Source organism: Malurus melanocephalus, unplaced genomic scaffold (genome assembly GCF_030028575.1).
Source record: "Malurus melanocephalus ecotype Western Australia unplaced genomic scaffold, MMel_1.1 scaffold_1330, whole genome shotgun sequence".
NCBI classification, from domain to species: Eukaryota; Metazoa; Chordata; class Aves; order Passeriformes; family Maluridae; genus Malurus; species Malurus melanocephalus.
In genome coordinates this window covers 20,723-43,547 of record NW_026624562.1, presented here as the reverse complement: position 1 = coordinate 43,547, position 22,825 = coordinate 20,723, and the positions used below count along the sequence as shown (strand labels likewise).

At 37.5% G+C, this 22,825-nt stretch overlaps 1 protein-coding gene across 2 annotated transcripts in view; it reads left to right on the top strand.

Moving 5' to 3' along the window:
• The first annotated feature begins 641 nt into the window (after positions 1-641).
• Positions 642-22,825, top strand: part of LOC130586827 (3'-5' RNA helicase YTHDC2-like) — a 29,020-nt gene continuing 6,836 nt past the window's right edge. For both annotated transcript variants that reach the window (XR_008966724.1, XM_057387735.1), the window contains exons 1-24: positions 642-932; positions 1,189-1,279; positions 2,698-2,894; positions 4,603-4,802; positions 5,501-5,667; positions 8,450-8,552; positions 9,744-9,900; positions 11,722-11,829; positions 12,915-13,063; positions 13,449-13,584; positions 13,963-14,089; positions 14,347-14,412; positions 15,310-15,488; positions 15,663-15,759; positions 15,840-15,927; positions 16,019-16,099; positions 17,008-17,090; positions 18,147-18,252; positions 18,380-18,499; positions 18,862-19,134; positions 19,545-19,671; positions 20,561-20,766; positions 21,189-21,384; positions 22,488-22,597. Coding sequence is in view for 1 of the 2 variants with exons in the window: in XM_057387735.1 (XP_057243718.1) it covers positions 752-932; positions 1,189-1,279; positions 2,698-2,894; positions 4,603-4,802; positions 5,501-5,667; positions 8,450-8,552; positions 9,744-9,900; positions 11,722-11,829; positions 12,915-13,063; positions 13,449-13,584; positions 13,963-14,089; positions 14,347-14,412; positions 15,310-15,488; positions 15,663-15,759; positions 15,840-15,927; positions 16,019-16,099; positions 17,008-17,090; positions 18,147-18,252; positions 18,380-18,499; positions 18,862-19,134; positions 19,545-19,671; positions 20,561-20,766; positions 21,189-21,384; positions 22,488-22,597 (3,348 nt within the window). In the remaining variant the exon portion in view is untranslated. The remainder of the gene's footprint in view (positions 933-1,188; positions 1,280-2,697; positions 2,895-4,602; positions 4,803-5,500; positions 5,668-8,449; positions 8,553-9,743; positions 9,901-11,721; positions 11,830-12,914; positions 13,064-13,448; positions 13,585-13,962; positions 14,090-14,346; positions 14,413-15,309; positions 15,489-15,662; positions 15,760-15,839; positions 15,928-16,018; positions 16,100-17,007; positions 17,091-18,146; positions 18,253-18,379; positions 18,500-18,861; positions 19,135-19,544; positions 19,672-20,560; positions 20,767-21,188; positions 21,385-22,487; positions 22,598-22,825) is intronic.

The window sequence follows — 22,825 nt, the reverse complement described above, 5'->3', positions numbered from 1 at the left end:
GGGGCTCTGAAGGTGGTGGCCTAGGGTCCCATGTGGGTTGCTAAACTGTTAAGAAAACTTCCCTATCTGACCACGTCACGACCCATTTGGTTGGGGAGGTGATGTTTGCTGTAAATTTTTTGTTCACTGAACAAAGACACCAGTGCACGTGTCAGGGACTTTTATCTTTTTTCTCTATATTCACGTAAAATCCAGAAACTAGCCCACTATAAAACTGTAGAAATGTTGGCTCGAAAGCTCTCAACTTTTACAACTGACTTTAACAATCTCCCAGTCCTCACCACAGACTTTGGTACAGAACAAGGGATGTCACAGACACACTTTGCCAAGACATAACAAAAGCGGCGAGAAATAAAAATGGAAAACAGCGGCTGAGAACTGCGATAATATTGCCATCTACATTTAACGTCATTTAATTAAATCGCATGATTAGTGATGTGACAGGCATTAGCACTGGCTCTTTAGCCACAGCCGACTCTACCGCGCAACACCGCTTCCACAATACACAGTGTAACACTCTACCGGGGACAAAAACACTCCAAGCGCTTCCTTCCGCTTGCAAGGCAGCCCCGCCTGCGCAGCCCCGGCTCCGGCTGTCGGCTCCGCCCGCTCCCGGCCGGCGCTGGGCAGCACGTCACGTCACGGCGCCGCGCCGGCCCGGCCCTGCAGCTTCCCTGGGGCTCTCCGCTAGCCCGGGGGCCGCTCCTGTGGTTCCCGGCTTGTGGCGGAGCCCCGGCGCTGTCGCGGAGCCATGTCGCGGCCGAGGAACGTCCCCCCGCGACCGCCCGATGGGGGCACAGGCGGCTCGGGCGCCCCCGCCGCGCCGGGCCGAGGCCGAGGCGGCAAAGGTCTGAGGGATATCCGTGTGGACGAGGAAGTGGAGATCGCGGTGAATCTGGCTCTGGAGCGGTTCCGCTACGGCGAGGACACGGGTGCGTAGGGCAGCCGGGCCCGCGGGCTCTGCCGGCGGGTGCATCTCGGGTGCCCGCGGGCTCTGCCCCAGCGCGGCGGCGGCTCGAAACGGGGCCGTGTCCCGGACGGCTGCGAGGGGACAGCGCTGCCACCAGCCCTGGCGTTCACGGCAAGCGTGGGGGGTTTGGGGATTGGGAAACTCGTATCGCCGAGGTCATACGTCAGAGACACTGCCTGTTGAGTGTTTATTTTTATTTTTTAAAATTATCTTTCTAGAAATGGAATTTCCATCTTCTTTCACTAGAACTGAAAGAAAGTTTGTTCACCGGCTCTGTCAGTCTCTTGGACTGATATCTAAAAGTAAAGGGTAAGTTTGACTTTAATTTTTATGTATTATTTTTTCCTTTTGGTGCATGTTTGTGGGATTTCGTTATCAGTGTTAAAACGGTGCGTATTTTTAGCTTGTCCTTCACTGTTGCTGGGAATGGTACAAAGGAAGATACAGTAGGTATAAAAATAAGCATCTCTGTGCTTTGCTTGATGCCTGCATCCAAAAGCTGGTGACATGCTAATCTTCAATGCAGTTGTGAGGATTTCATGTCCATAAAGAAGAGTTCTCAGGAAGATTTGTCCTGGTTTTTTTTTTCCCTGCACTGATGTGTATTTTGCACAGAATCTCCTACATTGACAGCTAAAGTGTAACTTAGAGTAGCACGTTAAAAAGAGTTACTTCTGTTGGGAAGCACAGAGGAGAATCGAATGTTGCCAACAGGCAGAGAAAGTCATTCTTGGCCTCTACTCAGCACTGATTAGGCTACACCTGGAGGGTTGTGTCTGTCCAGTGCTGGGATGGCTGGGAGGACAGAGACCTAGACTGGAGAGAGTTACGTGGAGGACCAGCAGCCTGCTGAAGAGGGTGGAGCATCCCTGTGAAGAAAAGGCCAAGTGATGGAACTGTTCAGCCTAGAGAAGACAAGGCTCAGGGAGTGCTCAGCACTGTATATAAGTACTTGAAATGAGGGTGTGAAGGGGACAGAGCCAGGGGCTGCCAGAGGTGGCTGCGTCTCTCCTCCCAGAGGCTGCCCTGCCAGTACCTTTGTACCTGCACCAGTCTTCCACCCCTGCCAGGGACAGGCCACTGGACTATTAGTGTGAACCTTCTGTTCTTACCCGGAAAAGCTGTTTTGAAAGGGTTGATATGTTTGTTGTAGCCCAGGCACAAGTTAGTCCCGTTTCAAATGTACGTACAATTCTTTGCCTTTTTGGTGTCATAGTTCAGTCTGACAAGTAGTGCAGTGTTATGATTAAGGGTTTTGGGTCCATTTCTACATGAAAAATCTTTGCTAATGAGCGTCCTGGGATCTAATATGTTCTTCTGGATTTTGTTAAGGCATGGAATGTCAGTAGGAGGGAGCTTTTTTGTCTATTCTGCCTATTGATTTTTAACTTCTAGTCAAGTTGGTGTCATAACTCTCAGTATTGATTGATAAAATGATTGGTAGAGCTGGCTGTATTTTGGGAGACATGCAGTGATAACCAGGGCATAGTCATCTGATGTCTGCAGTGTCTGTTCTACTCTATGTCCCATGAATAAAGGGTGCTTTTGATGATGACTGATGTGAATGTTCCGTTGTGCTGCTTAGGACATCATTTGGAAGATTCTAGTTATGACATTATATTTGAAAATAAACTGAAAGTAATCTTTAAAGAATTGTTGTCAAAGATCATGACACGGAGGTAACTAGTTTGCTTATTCCTAAAATGCCTTTTTTTCCTTTCTCCCAGAAAAGGAGCTAATCGATACCTAACTGTAAGAAAAAAGAATGGATTGGAACTAACACATGCAGTAATGACTTGTGCCTTAACTCCTGGTACAAAACACATTATTCGTACTTTAATTCGGAATTTTCCCGTCACAAATAAAGAACGAACAGAACTTCTGCCAAAGACAGAACGAGGAAATGCCTCTGCCATTGAATCTGGTATGTTCAGTGATGTATCTTGTGATATGGACTTGTCAGTCAATGTACTTGAAAAAACAACCCCCACTGTCTTCTGTATCGTGTTCTGTCTTGACACTTTTTTTCCAAGCCTGTTAATCTTCTTGACTTTGAATTGTTAGTATAAGCTTGTTTGAAACTGGTGACATCAGGTGCTCAGGCAGTCATGTCACCCACATTGCAGTGTCTCCCTTTTGTCACATAAATTTTGATTCTTTGAGCCAATTTCAGCCACTTCTTTTTTTTAAAAAACAGTTGTGAAATGTGAATTTCTGCAAGTTCCATGGGGTAAGATTGAAAAGACAAGTGTTACCATCACTGTGTCTAACAACACCCTTATGAGAAAATGAGACTGGCTGTTGTGCTTTAGAAATCCATGTTCTTGATACAAGAAGGAGTTCATGTTTTGTTTCATTGTCTTTTAAAATAGATTTGGTCTCTAAGAGGCTGTTATGTAAACTTGATTACTAGAGTATGTAAAGTTCTCTGGCAGACAAACTTGAGATAAGAGTTTTTTAAACGATGCTTTTAGCATGGGTGTTGCCTTAACAGTTAGGATTGTAAAAGTTCTAGTGTTTATGTGTATGACGATGGCTATAGTGAACAGAAAACAGCAGTATGCCTTGTTTCAGTGGATATTTATGACTTATTATGTTTGTGCTTCAAGTGCTTCCTTTGCTAGGTTTCTTTCTCAGTTGTTTCTCTTGTTTAATAGGATTTTTAGTGAACAGGGGGAAACAATAAGAATACCAAAAAGCAATTTCTTAGGGATGTAAGATATAAATTAATGAGTAGTGTAAAATTTGTTTTTCTTCTCCAGAATTGTCTTTGGCTCTTTTAATCTGTTAGTCTGTGTCTGTCTTCGTAAAACAGTGTTTGTAATTTAGTGTTCAAATCTGTTAATTGCATTAAATAGTTGCATTATGGCTATATAAGTGCATTAAAATTGAGTTTACAGTAAGCTTCTCATTCTTTTGGAAAAGAATTTTTAAGGAATTAGAGTAGCAGTTAAAATACTGGCAGTGAAGTAGCCTCCTCAGAAGACTGCAGGTTTGTTAGGTACTTATGCAGTGCTTTCTAAGGCTGCTGCATGGCTCCAGGGCCCTTGATACATCATGGTTCAATTAGTATGTGTTAAGACAAATCTTGCAGACTAAAGTAGTCGGTTATGTAAGACTTACTGAAAGGTTGTTTTAAAGACCAATAATGATGTGAAAAAAGGCATATGAATCACAGTAAAGTTGTCTTTTTGTTAGAAAACACACTTGTCAGTTTGGCATAACTTAAGTGTTTAACTGTAGGGTGGGTTTTTCTAGGCAAACTCATGAGACAGGAATGTGTAAACCAATACAAAAGCCAAGAAGGTGTGCCCCAGGCCTTTTTTCTTTGGYTTACTTTCTCTTTAAGCTCTTCACRCATTTTTTAAACTTGAGCAATTCACTGGGATAGTTCAATTGTGTTCAGAATTTCTATGGAAGTAAAAAGTCATTTGAACAATATTTATTTTAAGCACAATAACTGAATGCATTACAATGAAAATGACTTTTAGGTATGTGATGGTTTTTGGTTTCTGGCTTTATCGACGGGATACTGATAAAATCAGGACTGTTCWTTTTTAAGTACAATTTTAAACTGTTTTAGTGACCTTCGTTTGTGTATGTATAAATAATTTATTGACTTCTCTTCACAGAAAACAAAGAAGTGAACAAGACAAGTGGACGACTTAGTGACGGTATCCCTCAGGTTCCAGTGAAAAGAGGGGAATCAGAGTTTGATTCCTTCAGGGAATCACTACCAGTTTTTGAAAAACAGGAAGAAATTGTCAAAATAATAAAGGACAATAAAGTTGTTTTGATTGTAGGAGACACTGGATCAGGAAAAACAACTCAAGTATGTTTCTCTAATGAAATAAAACACATAACAGTATTTATACAAAACTGGTGCCAAATATCTGATATTTCTATAATAAGGGATTATTAAAATTCTAGTTTTAAGGCTTTTGTTTTCCTGTGTGGTTCAAAGTCTTGTGTTCCAGTTAAACGTTTTTGCTTTTGCAATACTAAGCCAGCAGATACATACTAAAAGCATAAATGATTTTGCACAATTTTCTCATGGATATCAATTTTTCATTAAAATAATCATAAGAATATTGAAGGGAAAGTAGCTATAGTTTTGTATACCCTTTTTTCTTCTAAAGCTAGTTCTGTTCCTAATATCTAGATTATTATTGTATTAAAATGAAAGATTATCTGCAGGGCTTTTTTAATAGTTTTTCCCGAAGTGGGAGGGAGAAACCTCAACTCTTGGTTGGTTGATGGGGGCGGGCGTTTGTTTTGTTTTGTTTGTTTGTTTGTTTTTTTTGTTTTGTTTTGTTTTGTTGTTGTTTTGTTTTGTTTGAAACAGATTAAACTTAGTAGCAGAAATTGATTTTTGTGGCCTTTTTGCCACTTCAGGTGCATTTGCAATGATAATTCTGTTGTGAGTCCTTTTGCARCCTGTGTGATACTGAAGTGCTGTTAAGTTGTTTCACTGTAGTAAAGTTACTATTTTATCAAGCTAAAAGGTAAATTTACACCACTTCTTTACAGATTCCTCAGTTTATTCTTGATGACTGTCACAAAAATGGAACTCCCTGCCGTATATTTTGCACTCAGCCAAGACGCTTGGCAGCGCTTGCTGTGGCTGAAAGAGTGGCAGCAGAAAGAAGAGAAAAGATTGGCCAGACAATTGGTTATCAGATACGTTTAGAAAGCAGGTACTGGTGACATTTCTTAAAATCAGTTGATCTGGTGTTGGTGTCTTTAGTCATGTAAATATTTAAACTAGAGTATGTTTGGGATGCAGCCCAGTAAAATGTCCATGTGTAAAGTATAGGTAGGATATGTTATTTTGGCTAATGAATATTAAAGAGTTGAAAAGGACRGTTTTTCTCCTCTACTTTGCAGTTCCATTTGCTGAGTTTTCTGTAGAACTGAACTGCAAGTGCTTTCTCTTGATTTCTTCTAGGGAGTATTTGTGTGGATATCCTTGTCCTCTCTACTTTTAACGTGCAAATCCAAAAGTTCTACAAGCTTTGAAAATAGCTAGAAAGACCAACATGCTGTAATAAAAGCTATACAGTGAGACTTGATGTGGCACAAAACGGGGAAAACAACAAAATAGGACAGTAAATGATAGTGTCGAGCATTACCAATGTACTTTGGGTTGAATTTACTGTTTCAGATTYTATGTTGAAAGCAAAAGCAKAAATTTCTAGGTCATATGAGGAATTTGTTCCTAAAGCAGAGCAGGGATGGATGAAAGTCTGAAGATTGTGGTTTCTAAAGTCTTTCAGTTGTAAAACTAGTGGGATTTTGAGGAATGGGCAGCAGTTGGGATATGAGTGAGAAGAATATGGCAGAAGTTATGGCTGGTTGTGTTGCTTATATGGATGAAGACAGTACATGTCTAGTGAAAATGAATGCATTTGAACAGCAAAGCCAGGTTAAAGAATTCGAATATGCGTACCAAAGGTCACAAAACTATTAATGAAGTAAAAGGGCAAGTAAAGATGAATTGCAAATAGTGTGGATGATTCAAGTGGAAGAATTATGCTGAATGAAGAAAAATAAAGTATAGGTCAGATGGAAGAACACTGGAAGCAGTGCAGAAGAATCATAAATTCACTTAAGAAAGAGCAAAAAGGAGAGATGTCAATGTTTCCATCTTGGCAGAAAGTGTTCAATGGAAGTATCTGCAGAAATACAGAAATATGTATTTTTTGACTTTTACTGTCTATTAGACAGTAGTGATGATATCTAGAAGGCTGGTGAAAAAGAGAAAAGAGCAGAAATTAAAAAAGTAAAGTACTTCTCTCTCGTATGTGTTCCTTGATTGCAATATGTAAGAGTATTTTTGAAGTGAAGAAGGAATTCCTAACTTGAGAAGAAGTGTATKTGTATGTGTATGTGTMTTCCTTTATATAGTGCTCTACAGTTTTTTCTGGAAGTTTTTTGGGAGTACTTGAAGTACTCCAATGCTGGAGGAAGTAGAGCCAATTACTGTTTTTGCTTGCACAGCTAACACTGCTACAGGTAATAGGTACTTTTAAAGAATTTTAGAGTCTTGAAAGATCACAACATTTGAAGAGGTTCAGTTGATTTCTTTGTGRTGCAGTCAAGTATAGTGTATTGGGTTTGTGTGGCAGGGTTATCATAGTGAGGGAGTTGTTTTTTGTGATGAGGACATTTCCCACATGTGTGATAGAACCTCTGCCATCTGGCTGTAAGAGAGACCTGCCACTGGCAACAGTGACAATGCCTCTGGGACAACATTTGAGAAGGAGAAAAAAAAAAATCTGGGCTGCATTACAAAGAGAAGACTGTGAACATTTGAGAGGAATAGTTCTGCAAGCACCAAAGTCTGTTTCAAAAGAGGGGCAGAAGATGCCACATGTGCCAGAACAGAGATTCCCCTGCAGCCTGTGCTGGAGACTTCGGTGAGGCAGGATGTTCCCCTGCAGCCCATGGAGGTCCACCATGGAGCGTACACCCAGCTGTGGAGCAGCCTGTGGAGGAGCCYGTCCCAGAACCAGTGATTGCCCAAAGGAGGCTGTCACCCTGTGGGAAGCCTGTGCTGGAGCAGGCTTCTGACAGGACCTGTGGTGCACTGAGGGAGGAGTCTTCACTGGAGCAGTTTTGCTGGTGGGACCTGTGAACCTTTGGGGGTCCCACACTGGAGCAGTCTGTTCCTGAAGGACTGCACCAYACTGAAGGCACAAACAGTGAAGCAGTTTGTGAAGTGTGAGAAATCTGTCCTGTGAGGAGGAAGAAGCAGCCGAGACAAGATGTGTCAACTGACCACTGCCCCCATTCCCTGTGCCCCCTGTGCACAGTGGGGTTGGAATTAGAGAAAATTTGAAGTCATGCCTTAGAAGAAAGGCAGGGTGGGGAGGATATTTTTTAACATTTGATTCTATTTCTTCTGGATTTAACTGGTAATAAACTAAAGTTGCCCAAGCCAAATCTGTTTTGCCCATAATGGTAACTGATGAGTGATCCCTCCCTGTCCTGACCTTGACCCATGAGCCTTTTGTTGTAYTCCTTCTCCTCTGTCCACCTGAGGAGGAGAGAGATAGAGCAGCCTGGGGGARTGCCTGGCATCCGGCCAAGGTCAGCCAGCCATGTGTAGAAAAATACAAGGACTATATCTGTGGRTATTCTGAAGAATTGAAACCTGTTTTTCCAAGGCAGTCAGTCTGAATTTTCCCGTAAATGAAACAACATGGAGAGGTTTTCAAGGTTCTGTTTTACTTGCTTATTAATTTAGAAAGAAATGAATCTCACCTTGTTAATTAATCCCTTGTTCTTGAGCATSTGGAGCTGAGAATCCTTAGGAACTCTGGGAACAGGCATAGTTAATAAACAAATAGTATGCATGAACTTTCTGGTAACAGTGCTGTGATTTCACTTCTGATGAGGAGCTGTTTCAATAAATAGTGGAAAGTAGCATTTAAGTGGTGGAAAAAAGTTGAAGCATTTTTGTAAACTGTTTCATAGGGTTTCTCCAAAGACACTGGTGACCTTTTGCACTAATGGCATCCTGCTGCGCACGCTGATGGCAGGAGACAGCACCCTATCCTCCGTGACACATGTTATTGTGGTAAGGATCTTGTATTTCATGTGAGATGGGGCACCACATATTGTTAGTTAATTAGAAGATGAGATCCTAGTTTACAATGTTAATTTGATGAACATTTAARGTGTTTTTGTTAAATTAAAATCTAAAGTAACTTTAAATTAGAGTTCCTGAGTTTTAATTGTAGTATGCATATTTTTCTGGTGTTTGTTGTTTGTTTTTTTTCCCTAAAAACATCTTACTTTAGGTTTGTGCCAATAATTAATTTTGGAACTGTGATGTGATTGTGGAGAGCAGAGGTCTAAATTTTTCTGAATTTCCTTTGTCAGCAGAAAAGCCTTGGGGAGGCTTACATMGATATGGTTCAGTGCTAGTGTGTCAGAATTTCTGTTATCATGTACTTGATTTTGCAGTTCCAAGTTTGCAGTACAGTTTCCATTTGTTTGCCCAGCGTTTTCAAGATAAAATGCAGTCGAATTTTTAGCAAATTGTGTTAATGTATGATTATGTGAATTTCTTGTTGTGGTGTTTGATAAGTCAGTGGAACAAGAATGTGTTACTGCTGGTTCTCCATTGCTGAAAACARAAGAGCACATAGTAATTTTAGGTGCCTGTCTGTTTACCAAGGAGGAAAAAAGCACAAGAATGATTTATTCAGTCTTGGCTTCAGCCTGCAAATCTTGTGTTCGGATTTTTGTTTCATACTTTCAGAATATAAAACTAAACAGAAGATAGACAAAGGGGATTAATCAGTCAAATGCCTTAATGATAAGCTTTGTGCATGATTTAATGGATCTAAGAAATGTGTCATCATTATATGATATCCAGTTCTTCAAATGCTCGTCAGTTGAGAAGGGAGATTTTATTGAAATAAGATTTGTACTGTTTTGCTGTTAGTGACATTATCTTGAAAATGAGGTTCAAGTACAAGAMCTAGAGAAGTTTCAGATAATCTTTTTGATCTCTGAAATTAAGATCTCTGTGAGCTGTCCATTACAGTGCAGTCTGCTCTGATGTCTTTGTAAAACTTTTTGAAGTATTTTTACTTTGGGATGGTTTTTTTAAAAATCTTTCTTAAACTAAACCTGAACATTTTAATGGCTTTGTAATGTACCACCAAATCACATTTTTTAGTTGTAAAAAAAATAATTTTTGTGAAGAGTTATGGTCTTGGATCTTTGATGTTTCTTTTTGATTTTCTTTCCTTTCTTACAGGATGAAGTACATGAGAGGGATAGGTTCAGTGACTTCTTGCTGATAAAACTGAGAGATGTGTTGCAAAGCCAAGCTAATTTAAAACTAATTATTTCCAGTGCTGCTCTAGATGCAGATCTCTTTATTAGGTATTTTGGATGTTGCCCAGTAATACACAGTAAGTACTTAAGTAAAATCTTAAATCTCAGTAAGAGATTGCCCTGAGACTCATAGACCTTACTGTACTTTACCAAACGGTTCTGAGCAAAGGCATGTGATAAAGACACTGATAGTTACAGCAATGGTTATTCTTTGTTTTCTCRTGTTTGTTGTTTCTTGACTATTTGCATCTACCTCAGAGGGAAGTTTTTATCAATGGGTGTTCTGTAAATGCAGAGGTATCCTTGCCCTGCCCATGTTTAGTTCAAGAGGGAGGAAAAGGTTCTTGAAGTGCTCATCTGCACTGTGATACAGACCCTAGGATACAGAGTGTGATATCTATTAGCAGATTCCTGTTGATTCCAGTTCTGGCTTCAGAGATTGCCACTAGTTACTGGGTAAAACTCAGATASAGATAACTGTATCTGTTCATTTCAGAAATACAGTCCTAGGCAAATTGGGGTTTATGTTTTAATCACATGATTTTTTGCTTTGTTTAGAATTTTCACCAGAAATCACTGGTTAATTTTAGGGGATGTTCATGAGAAAGAATTATTTTTTCTTTTTAACAGGTAAAAGTGTTCATTTCTGGTTTTCAGTTTTGAATTTTTGCCTAGGAAAATAAGGCTTGCAGCTTGTTGGAGGCAGGAAGCTGGAAGTGGCGTATAATTTTAAGTTTGGCAAACATTTTTGGAGAAGAGAACCCTCACTGTAATTTTTCTGTGGCTTTCTGGTCTACTTTTTTTGTAGCTTCTCATTATTTTAGATCAATAGATTTATTTTGGAAATCTGACTGTTGTCTCTTTCTTCAGTTTACCACAGTGGTTACACTGTTATTACATACTGGACGTCACAGGATAATCACAATTGAAAAGATGCTTTTTCCAATTATTTAATTTAAGAATTAAAAGAAGAGGATTTAGATACTTTGTCTGTTATTGTCATGAAAATCTGGTTTGATTCTTCAGCAGTATAGCTGTCACAATCCTGACCATAAAATCCAACATATTTAAGCTGTGGGTTTCTATAGTGCACAGTTTGTGATCAGTGTTAGAAGACTTCCTCCGTGACAGCTTCTAAAAGTGTGTGAATTGTAACTTGATCCTTCTGAAGTAAAGATTCCTAGGTGATATGAACTTAGCTGTGGTAAATGTCTGCTAAGGAACTAGAAATTTAAAATAGGTATTAATTGTTCCTGTGTAAAAACATAACTTCATGTGTCCATAAATAAAGTCTAGAAAACAGTGATGTTAAAAGAGAAATTGGGATAAATTCTTAGGAGAGGAAGATCATGGGAAGTAGTCAGTAAGGAAAGCCAAAATTGGCTGTGCTGCTTGAGGAGATTGAGAGAAGTCCATCTGCTCTTATGCTTCTCATGAAAGAAGGTAGTTGAATACAAGCATGGCAGTCTGCTTGTGGGATCTTGCACTAACTCTGTCTTAATTGCTCTTATTATTTAATTCAGATGGCTGATACAGTGAATTCTTTTTTGTACACCTGAACAAAAGGTGTGCTTCCAGTTTGATAAAATTGCTGTAAATAACTGTCAATCKTTTATGTCTTGCTATTAACACTTAATAGAATTGAAGAGATTAATGAGAAACAAGGTACACAGCTGGCATTTCCCTTTTGATTTTTTTTTTGTAACTTAGTCACTAAAAGAAAATAAACTCAAGTGAAGATAATTTACAAGACTTTTCAAGGAGTGCAACAATTAATTTAATTAGGCCATAATCATGTTTAATTCACTTTTCTGTCTATAAAAATTATTTCTAAGAACTAATGTTRTAAGTGAAGCTAGGGAATATCTAATTTTTTTATGAATTATTTCTGCTTTTAGTCCAAGGAAGACCTTTTGAAGTTAAAGAGATGTTTTTGGAGGACATTTTACGAAGTACTGGGTATACAAACAAAGAGATGGTAAAGTACAAAAAAGAGAAGCAGCAAGGTTGGTGGACTTGTTAATTGCAAAGGCTGGTAATGTGTCTCACTGATTGATTGAACAACAAATAGGATGATGCTCTGTTAAAAGTCAGATTATTAAGTGAAACATGATTAGRTAGCAGCAAGTAATTTTAAGACTGTGTTTACATTGTTGATGTAGGTTGTGATTGAAAAATTATTTTTACTTTCAGTGGTTGTACTCTTACTTCTTTCAGTTGATAAATGTTACATTTTTCCTAATTATTGTGAAGTGGAGTTACATACAATTGGGGGCTTTGCCCTCATGAAARCTATAGAAACATAAGATGCAGTATGCTGACATTTAGATGCAAATTAAAGTGCAGCTGTTAGAGAAGACAGGATTTTTTATATCTTGCACAGAACTGGTTTCTACTAACATTTTTCAGTGCATTCTTCGGACGTGTGCATTTAACATACTTAGCTCAGGAGCATTAACATACATGAACCAAATGTATGGAGTTCTTTTCAATTGATTAAGTATTTGAGTATATTTATTAAAATATTTGAGAAGCTTTCTTGACAGCTGAAAGTAATGATCCTAGGGAGTATTAAAAAAAAAAATAAAAGACCAGCTCCAAAGGTACAACATACAATCCTAACTGCACACTTGTCATGGTGCTCAGCTCTTGATCACTGTGAGTAGAAAAGCTCAGTTGAGTACTGATGGCTTCTACTGTTTCTTGTACACATAAAATTAATTGTTACATGCAAGAGTTATATCACTGCTCTTCGGTATTTCACTTGTGGAGAAGGAGAATCTGGGCTGAGGATTATGTAGAAGGTAGTTACTTAGGAAGCTCRTTTGAATGCAGTAAATTGGAGGCTTAATGGGTTAAGTAACCAAGTAGTGTTTCCTGCCTTGTTCTTTATAGCAAATGTTTCCAGAGGCGCACTTCGGGTGCCCTTAATCATGGAATTTATATTGGACTGACAACAACATTCTAGATTAAATAAGAGATCAAATAGTTTTAACTTGGTGACTTGATACAGCTATTTTTTTAAAACTGAAATTAAAGGATAATTAAAATTACTGTAAAACTTTTCATGGAAATCTTTCATGCATTCTAGAAGAAAAACAGCAAAGCACCCTTACTGAGTGGTGTTGTGCTCAAGAAAATAATAGTAAGCTGGAACGAGAGAGACCAAGATCTGTCCCAAGGGCAACTGAAGAGTGTAATCTGTTGAGTGATGGTAGTGACACAGTATTTAATCAACTGGTAAGTTTTTCCTTTTGTTGGGATATTTGTTYTAATATGCTTTAAAAACTTTTTTCAGGAGATTCTACTCCTAAAGAATTTGTTGAAAGATTTTTTATAAATTATTTTATAAATTATTTTTTTAAATTATCATTAACTACTCTAGCAGAACTGTGCTTTTCATTTACAATGGTTTATACATAACTTTTCTTCAGATTAAGAGCCTGAACTGCCATTGCTTAAARTACTTGCATATGATACAATAAATGCTTTAACTTGTAGCTGAATGCTGGATTCCTGATTGTTACTTGGAATAGTAGCTGTTACAATTCCTTCATGTGTAATTTATTAGAGTTAAGATAAGTCTTAGAAGACATCTATTTTCAGTACTCCTTTTCCTCTTCAGACTGAAAAAGATGTGAATTGCCTTGAACCATGGTTAATAAAAGAAATGGATTCTTGTCTTTCTGACATCTGGTTGCATAAAGATACTGATGCTTTTGCTCAGGTGTTTCATCTCATTTTAACTGAAAATGTCAGTGGTAAGTGTATTTTCTTATTACCTAAGAAAAAAACATWAACAAAATTACTTGAATTTCTGTGGCTACTTTATCTCCAGTTTCGTACCTTGTTAGTCTGGATTCTGATGCCTGTTGGAAAAGTGAATAGAACTGGCAGAATTAGTGAATTGTTTAGTTATTTTTGTTGCACTTGTTTTGATGTATTAACAGATGTTACGGTGTGTCTAAGTAGTGCTAAATGCACATGAACTGAGTTGGTGAGAKGAAGTGAGAAAACAAATTCTCTTTGGCCTGGATTTTAAAAGTCATATAAGCAACGTTCATACCACATGTAAATAAAAAAAACGAAGTTTTTATTTGGTTTGCTGATTTATTTATTGATTTATTTGTACTTCTCAGTTGATTACAGGCACAGTGAAACCAGTGCGACTGCACTAATGATTGCTTCAGGGAGAGGCTTTTTGAGTCAAGTCGAGCAGCTGATCAGTATGGGAGCAAGTATCCACTGCAGATCATCTAATGGCTGGTACAAACTAACAAACCAAAAGATAGATTGATTTGTCAATATGTAAATGAAGTAGAGATTTCTATAACATTTAAAATTACTGCTAACCTAACACACTACTGTAAGCAATAAGAAGTTCTAACAATCTAAATATGTTTAACTTCTGTTTATCACACTGTTGTCTGGAAAATCTAAGTTGAATTCTTAATTACAGAGTCTTGAGCTGTGTCTCTTTTAAGTGGGAAATTTAAAAAAATATTTTTGTGTAACTCTTTCAGGATGGCTGTGGACTGGGCTAAGCACTTTGGGCAGACTGAGGTTGTTGACCTGTTGGAATCCTACAGGTAACCTATAACTACTCTGCAGAAACAGTTAAAGGGAAGTGTTGAATGGAAATTTTGTGTTTCGTCTTCTAATTGGAACAGTTTTCAGCTTTTTGTGCCTTTAAATCTGACCTAAATGGCAGGATTTATTTGAGACTAGGAATGTTACAAAAACATGCCTTTTTTAAGAAAAGTGTTTTCTATTCAATGTTACAGTGATTATGTTGTGCAAATCCTAGGATAAATATAACAGTGTAGACTTCTTTCATATTATTACTTTTTATCATTTTGATGTGGGCATTAGCATCGTGGTTATATGTCTAGGCAYGGTATGAGTATAGTAATTTACATAAATAGATAGAGATGCTGATTCTACCATTTTAATTTCAGAGGCTTATTTTGGAAACAAATAYGTTGGCTTTTATCTGTGCTTTGTTGATACATAGTAGCAATATTAAATAAACTTTATAGAAGTAACATTTACACTAGGCCATTCAAGGACTGTTTTTAATGAACTCACAGTTATCTATTTTGTAGAGACCAGTATTTTTAGATCACTTCTTAGTGTAGTTCTCCTAGTGTATTACCTGCTTACYGAAGGAAAATGTTTGGGAAATACATTTCTTTTAAATATTTTTTATTTAACAGGTAGACAAGTGGTGTATTTATACTTTGAGTTCTGACACTTTGCTTGGATATGTTTCGATGAAATGCAAGAAAATTAAAGTTAATGCTAAAAATTGAAGTTTCATGCATTGTTGTTACTCTTCTGTCAGRGTAGTTGGAGGTGCTGTTCTGCTACACTTTAAAATTAAAATTCAAATGGGGTAATYGTGTTGGTGTTGATCTAAGTTTAGTTGATGGCTGAATGCAAACACAAACAGCTTTGGCTATGGTCTGTGCATTTGTCTATTTTAGTGCTTCAGCAGGATTTGGAAATCTGGATGAGAGTTCCCTCGTCCGAGCAAGTGGTAGTGACCTCAGTGCAGAGGACAGAGAGCTGTTGACAGCTTATCATCACAGTTTTGATGATGAAAAAGTGGATCTCGATCTCATTATGCACTTACTTTATAACATCTGTCATAACTCTGAGGCTGGTAGGTATGCACATACACTTACAAGAAATTACAGTGCATTTAGCCTTTGATGAATGCTGCCCTTCTTTTGGAAACACTAAATAGGTGAAACTGTCCAAGTGCTACTCTTCACACTATTGATACATATTTTAGGTGAATTTTCTGCTTAACTCTGCAAACCTGCTTCTTTTTCAGGAGCAATTTTAATATTTCTTCCTGGATATGATGAGATAGTTAGCCTGAGGGACCGTATTCTTTTTGATGACAGGAGATTTGCTGATAATGCTCACAGGTAAAGCCTCCAATTCCTACGGCTGAGGTTTTCATTGGYTCTTTTAAAAATAGTTAAATGTGCTCTTTGTCTTGTATTAGATATCAGGTTTTCATGCTTCATTCAAATATGCAGACTTTTGATCAGAAGAAAGTGCTTAGAAGTCCTCCTCCTGGTGTGCGCAAAATAGTAAGTTTTAGAGGACTTTGTCAGATATTATATTAATCTATTTTGTCTTTGCTTGAATTACAGTTTTGGTTGTTTCTTGTTTTATTTGCAGATTCTTTCTACAAATATTGCAGAAACCAGCATAACTGTCAATGATGTTGTATATGTTATTGACTCAGGCAAGGTGAAAGAGGTATGATTGGTTAGAACTTTCTGTGAGAAGTAAATTTCCTAGTGTTATTCTATAGTACATAATATGTAAATTTTTAAGTACTATTTTTAATAGTAGGCTGAGAGCTGTTGTGTGTCAAGTAACAAAGGTCACTGAGATGTTTGACATTCATTTGTTTTATGACAAATACTGCAAACAACCAGCTGTTCATAAATCCTCTGAATCTACTGTAGTTTGAAGTGTTGATATATCTTATTTTTTAAATTCAGAATTTCTGGGGTTTTTTTTTAACAAGTCAGTCGGTTTAGATTACTGTCTTCCTGAGACTTAAGAAAGCACTGGGAATTCCCTCTTCCTAATATTGTGTCAAATCCAAATCTAATCCATGAAGTTTTTAGGTATTGTTTCTGGTGTGTTGAATGCCTGTTCCCAAACTACTTATTAATGAAAAGTGACATAGCAAAATGAGGTCGTTTAAGACCTTTTATATGTCTTTAAAAATGAAGTTGGATTTCATAGGGGAGTTGCACACCAAAGTTCTAAAGTTCTAAAGTTCTCATGGTAATAGAATTTTTCTTTAATTTTGCATCAATAAGGAAAATAAGGATGTAATTTCCAATTGAGACAAAGAAGAAAACTTTAATCAATATAATAACAYACTTTTTCCTGATTTGTGATTATTCAAAACACAGTCCATGTAAGTTCCATGTAGGAAACTGTGCAGCATTACATTGCAAAGGTAATGTAAAAGCAATTGAAAGGAAGTACTTCAGAGCATACTTTGTTCCAGAAACTGCTAGTGTTTGTTCCAATTATTTTTTTCTGTTTTTTAAAGAGCTTCTGTTAATAGTTCGTTAATAACTTCTATTTCATGTATCATGTTTGTCATGTTTAATCTTGGTTTTATGTTCCCTCTTTTGCTTTTATAGAAGTCTTTTGATGCACTGAGTTGTGTTACAATGTTAAAAATGGTGTGGATTTCAAAGGCCAGTGCTATCCAGAGAAAAGGCAGGTAATAAATGCTTTATACTGGTCATTATTTTGCAGATGTGCACCGTCCTATATGTAAAGACTAAAGTACAAACCTATAGCAGCCACACTGGGTAATGTTTCAGCCTAGTCCAATATCATCTTGGACAGTGGCTAATACTTCTCTGCAGTAAATGAATAATTGGCATGTATTTGCTTGGAGTAATTTCCCAAGATATAGAGAAGTGACATTCAGGATTATCCCAGAACTTACCTTAGATCTAAGTTGTTGCTCCTCCATGCATTTTCTCTTTCTGCCATGTGGCACCAACAGCTGCAGTAACTTGTCTGTCGGTAGAGGACTGCCTACTGCTACCTTTTTTTGATAGCCTGGCATCCCTTTTTTAGAGGTGACATTGAGTAGTGATTCCTTACTGACCATYTCCAGAGTATTCATGACTTAACAGGCCATGATCATACTCTTCTCAGCACAGTGGCTGAGGGCTGAGAAGTTATATATGGTAGAGAGCAACAAATACCTGTTTCGAGACATGATATTGTCATGATATTCAAGACATGATACTACCTTCCAGGTTTTTCAGCATGAATTGTGAGCATTTACTGACTCTGTTCCTTCATTCACATGTTGTATGGTCTTTGTTATACCATTTGCATCAAGAGTAACTCCTGACTGGGGAATGTGAAGAGGAAGAAATAAAGTTTACAACTTAGATTCCCCATGGCACAGGGTGGCTGAGATTTGGATTGATCTCAAGTTAGCAAAAAAAAGATATAACTTTATTTAGATAGACCTTACTTCTTTACCTCTAGATTTTTCAGTGTAGAGTCTGAATTGTTATAATTATTTAAAATAATTTTATTTATAATAAGATTATATAAATTTTCATACCATCAAAAGTAATTAATGTAGTGGAAAACTCTTTAAATTCRTATGTGGGACTTCCTCTTAACAACAAAATTACCATTCTCTTAGATCTGTATTTACATTCYAAGTTTGTGTGGGTWGTTTCTTGTTTKGTTGGGTTTTTTTKAAAAAAGCAATTCTAATTTTCACAGCTTCCTATATTTTATTTTCCAGGGCTGGGCGCTGTCAGCCTGGAGTCTGTTTTCGTCTCTTCAGCAGGCTCCGCTTTGAAAATATGTTGGAATTTCAGACTCCRGAACTTTTAAGAATGCCACTTCAGGTGTGTGTTCACTTACAAGTTTCAACTTTTGAAAAACATACTATCATCAGACCATACTAATAGCCCAGAAAGATGTGTATGTATTTTCCTAAAAGTTAGCAGTATTTTTTTTCTTTTYAACTTGCAGGAGCTTTGTTTACACACAAAACTTCTGGCTCCARTAAACTGTCCAATTGTTGACTTTCTTATGAAAGCTCCTGATCCTCCACCAGCTTTAATTGTGAAAAATGCTCTGCAAATACTCAAGGTCAGYAGGGGAATACATTTAGATGGGAATTGTGTTTAATCGGTATTTGTGGTGCAGTAACATATCTTACTGACTATTAACTGTACTGAAAGTCCTGTTCAGTTACTTAAGGATGCTTTGAATTTTTGTTTGTTTTCATTTTATGTGTGTGTATGCATTTTTCCATGTTAAGGAAGGAGACTACTGTAAAATCTCATCTGGAACTATCATTAGTTTCACTTGCTTCTTTAGTCTTTGGGAGCAGTTTTAGGTAATGTACAACATTCATATCCTTTCTGCTTTCATTGTAAATTAATTTTGTCCTCTTTCTTCTTCTTCCCCTTGTCCCTACATTCCTCTCTTTTCTCTCTTTTTTCAAACAGACTATAGATGCCATGGACCCTTGGGAAGACCTCACTGAACTTGGTTACCATCTCACTGAACTGCCAGTGGAGCCGCACCTCGGTAAAATGGTGTTGTGCGCCRTCGTTTTGAAGTGCCTGGATCCTGTTCTTACCATTGCTTGTGCTCTTGCCTACCGAGACCCTTTTGTGCTGCCCACGCTGGCCTCTCAAAAGYGTGCAGCCATGCTGTGCAGGAAGCGTTTTACTGCGGGGACATTCAGTGACCACATGGTGCTTCTCAGGGCTTTTCAGGTATCCTTTCAGAACGAGTGCTATTCTCGGGAGATCACACACCTGAGTAAWTGACGTACTAGTCCAGTTGGACATAGAATGGTAGACCGTGGCTTTCCTGTTTATATGACTCAGTATTTCTGAGGGAACACAYTTTGTGTTATCTTTTAAACCTGGTTAAATTTTGAGAATTCCAACATGATGCTGCTTTATATCCTGCATAATTATCTGTATAGAAACATAATGAACTTAACATAATTATTGTATGTTTACGTTAACGAATGGGGAAAATGATCTAGTAATTAAACAGCAAAAGCAGGTTTGGTACTTTTGCTTTGGTTAATATTGTTAATCTAAATTCTTAAAAATACACGTTTTTAAATTTTAGATATTTAAATTAATAGCAAATGTTAAAAAATTATTCTCTACAGGCGTGGCAGAAGGCGCGCAGTGATGGCTGGGAGAGAGCCTTTTGTGAAAAGAACTTCCTGTCTCAAGCCACAATGGAAATCATTGTAGGAATGAGAACACAGTTGCTTGGCCAGCTTAGAGCCTCAGGTAAATAGGCTGGAAAAAGTTCTAACATAATTTTGGAGTCAAGTGTGTACAATTCATAACAGCAATAACATTTTCCTTCCTTAAGTTGAAAATGACCTGTACACACTCATGCTGGGCATGGTGGAGATGCTGGGGTGAGAAAATGTGGCTGGGGAACAGCTGGTATAACTGAAAGCACCCTGATTGTTCAGCTGCTGTCTTGCAGTGTGAGACATGTTTCCTTGGATTTTTATGTTCTAGTAAATTTTTTCTTGAGGAAATTGTTAAAGATGAGTTCAGACCCTATGTTCTGAGACAGAGTGAATAAAGAAATCCCTAGGGCTTTATACCCTGTCACGTGCTCTGCATGTTCCTTGCACGCTCCTCTTGATCAGTTTATGGTCTGGCGTCTTCTACCGCCTCGCTGGATTCTTTCTCCATGTCCAGTGTGGGCAGCCCATTACCTTCTGTTCCTGCTTGAGCCAGCCTTGGGGCCTCCAAGGTCTCATCCTTTGTTCAAAGATGTCCTGTCTTTGTTTCTTCCCCTGCTTAGCCATTCATGTTAACGAACAGTTCATTCAAAATTCAGCTACACTAGGTTTTGAGCAGGGCCCACGCATGCTAAGCTATAAGTATGTTACAATTAAAGTACACAATTTCTAATATTCTGTTAAGTGAAGAAGTATTGTAAAAYGTTGTTCTGTTCTATGTTACTTTGAAACCCCTTACCGGGAAGGATCTCAGTGCATGGGTTWCTTCTTGATGCTGTTATTGTTGACAGTTGTGAAAAATGCAACTAATTTGTATTTTATTTCACTTCTTTTTTTCAAATTCCTTTTGAGAAGCAAAAAAAAAATAGATCTTAAATTCAAACAAATATAACTCAGTTTTGACATCTCTCTTTCTTCAGGTTTTGTTAGAGCCAGAGGAGGAGCTGATATTAGAGATGCTAATATTAACTCTGAAAACTGGGCTGTAGTTAAAGCTGCCTTAGTGGCTGGGATGTATCCCAATCTTGTGCATGTGGACAGAGAGAAGCTTGTTGTAACTGGACCAAAGGAGAAGAAAGTGCGATTTCATCCTACCTCTGTTCTCAGTCAACCTCAGTATAAAAAGGTAAAACCACTTCGAACTTTTTAGAAAATATTTTTTCTGGCAGGTGATGGAATGAAAAATTTGAGTTCATTTATTTTTCCAGTTAGTCCTGCTAAGTGGTGCTTTTACCAAGTCAAAATGGTAAAAAGAAAAAGCTAGTTAYAAAAGTATCTTGAAGATGTAACAATCTCTGCTCACTGTGGAAGGAAAAAGTTCTGCTCTGAAACTGGTATTTCTTTAGATCCTCTTTTAAAGCAAGATATTTTGTTCCAAGGTGATAGGGTAACTTGTGAGTCTGGTTGAATTTTCTTGTGCTTTTTTAAGTCATGTATGTGTAAATATTTATATATTTTTGCTACATACATAAAGTAAGAATTAAGTTAAAATTTATTTTAATTACACATAGAGGATAAAATAGCCTAGTCCTATTTGCTCCTGCRCAGATTCCCCCAGTGAATGGCCAAACTGCAGCTGTTCAGGCACTCCCTACAGACTGGCTTATATATGACGAAATGACGAGAGCTCACAGGATAGCAAACATCAGGTGCTGTTCTGTTGTAACACCCATCACTGTGGCACTCTTCTGCGGACCAGCTAGGTTACCAAGTAATGCTTTACAGGCATGTCCATCCTCACAAGGTATACTGGAGTCTGGATTTGGAATGTTTCCGTTAGCATATGCTAGTATGTGATTTGGAAGGCTTATTTTTCAATTATATTTTCTACATATTTTGGCTAATTCTTAAAATGACAGAGCTATATGTAGTTCCTGTAGCTGCTCAGGAATGGTTTATAGGCTCTGTAACTGATGTCTGAAGTATGTGAATACTTGTAAGTTCRTATCTATAAATTGCACTTCTACAGTTCTGGAGTCTCACAATTACAGTAAAGTTTTTAAGTAAATAAAAAATGCAACCAAAATGTTTAAAGACAATACTAATGATGACAAGTGTGGAACATATGTTTTTTTCTACAGCCTGGTTTATTTAGTACTTTGAACCAGATTATTCAAACTGAATAATGTAGTTATAATTAATATGGCAAATAATCGTATTGCTTCCAGTTGACATGCATTTTAAAGATTATTTTCTGCTGATAACTTTTAATGAAATTAGCCATATTATTAGCTAGAAGTAGTAATGTATTAAAATTTTCTTTTTTTATATTTAAATGGAGTGCTGTAAGAAGCAAAAATTAYCTATCTGTTGTCAGTTTTGTAAAGATACTAGTTTGACTTGAAGTAAGAGTCCGTGCTATTTGGAAGCTTTCCTCTTTAACTGTTACCCTTAAAATAGTGTTAACACTGATTGAATTGCAATTTGAAAAAAAAAGGCATCTTAAATAGCCGTGTGCATATATAACTTTTTTTTTCTTAATGGGGCTTTAAATATACTGTTATATAGTGGTATGAAGCCTAGAGCAATGTACATTTTACAAACAACTTCAGGCAGGCAAAAGTTTGATAATGGCTTGTTATTGATGAAGGTACATGGAAGAGTCAGATCACATCAGTATAGAGGTTTACATAGTAGGTCCCTTAAGAGGTTTGGGAACTTGTTCTCACAACTGAAGCAAAGACTTTCACTAGTGTCCATATGCAGARATTAAAGTGTGTTTACAAATATTTGCATTTTAAATGAAAATGTAGAAGGAAAATTATTTTATTGCTTGTAACACAGTGATGTTCRAGTTTTGGTTTGTAAGTGTGGATAATGCAGAAATGTTAATGCATCTTAATTCAGGAGATGGGGTATCTAATGGTAGCAGTGACAGTGAGATGGAGGACAGAACAACTTCTAATTTATCTCTGCTGAAGCTAGATGAGTGGCTCCACCTCAAACTGGACTCTGAAGTAAGTAATCTATCACTTCCATGCTTGATTCATGTAGAAGGATATTTATGTCATACCATCCTAAAAAGATTTCTGGAAGAGTTACATAACCAAAAATTTACTGTATGAATGGCTGTCATGGTCCTTTCAAGCCTCTGAAATTTACATGAGAATGTACTGTGGGAGTTAACTTTTATTTCATGAGTTCAGTAGGAAATGCGAAAACCAGACAAGCAGGCTCAATCTCCT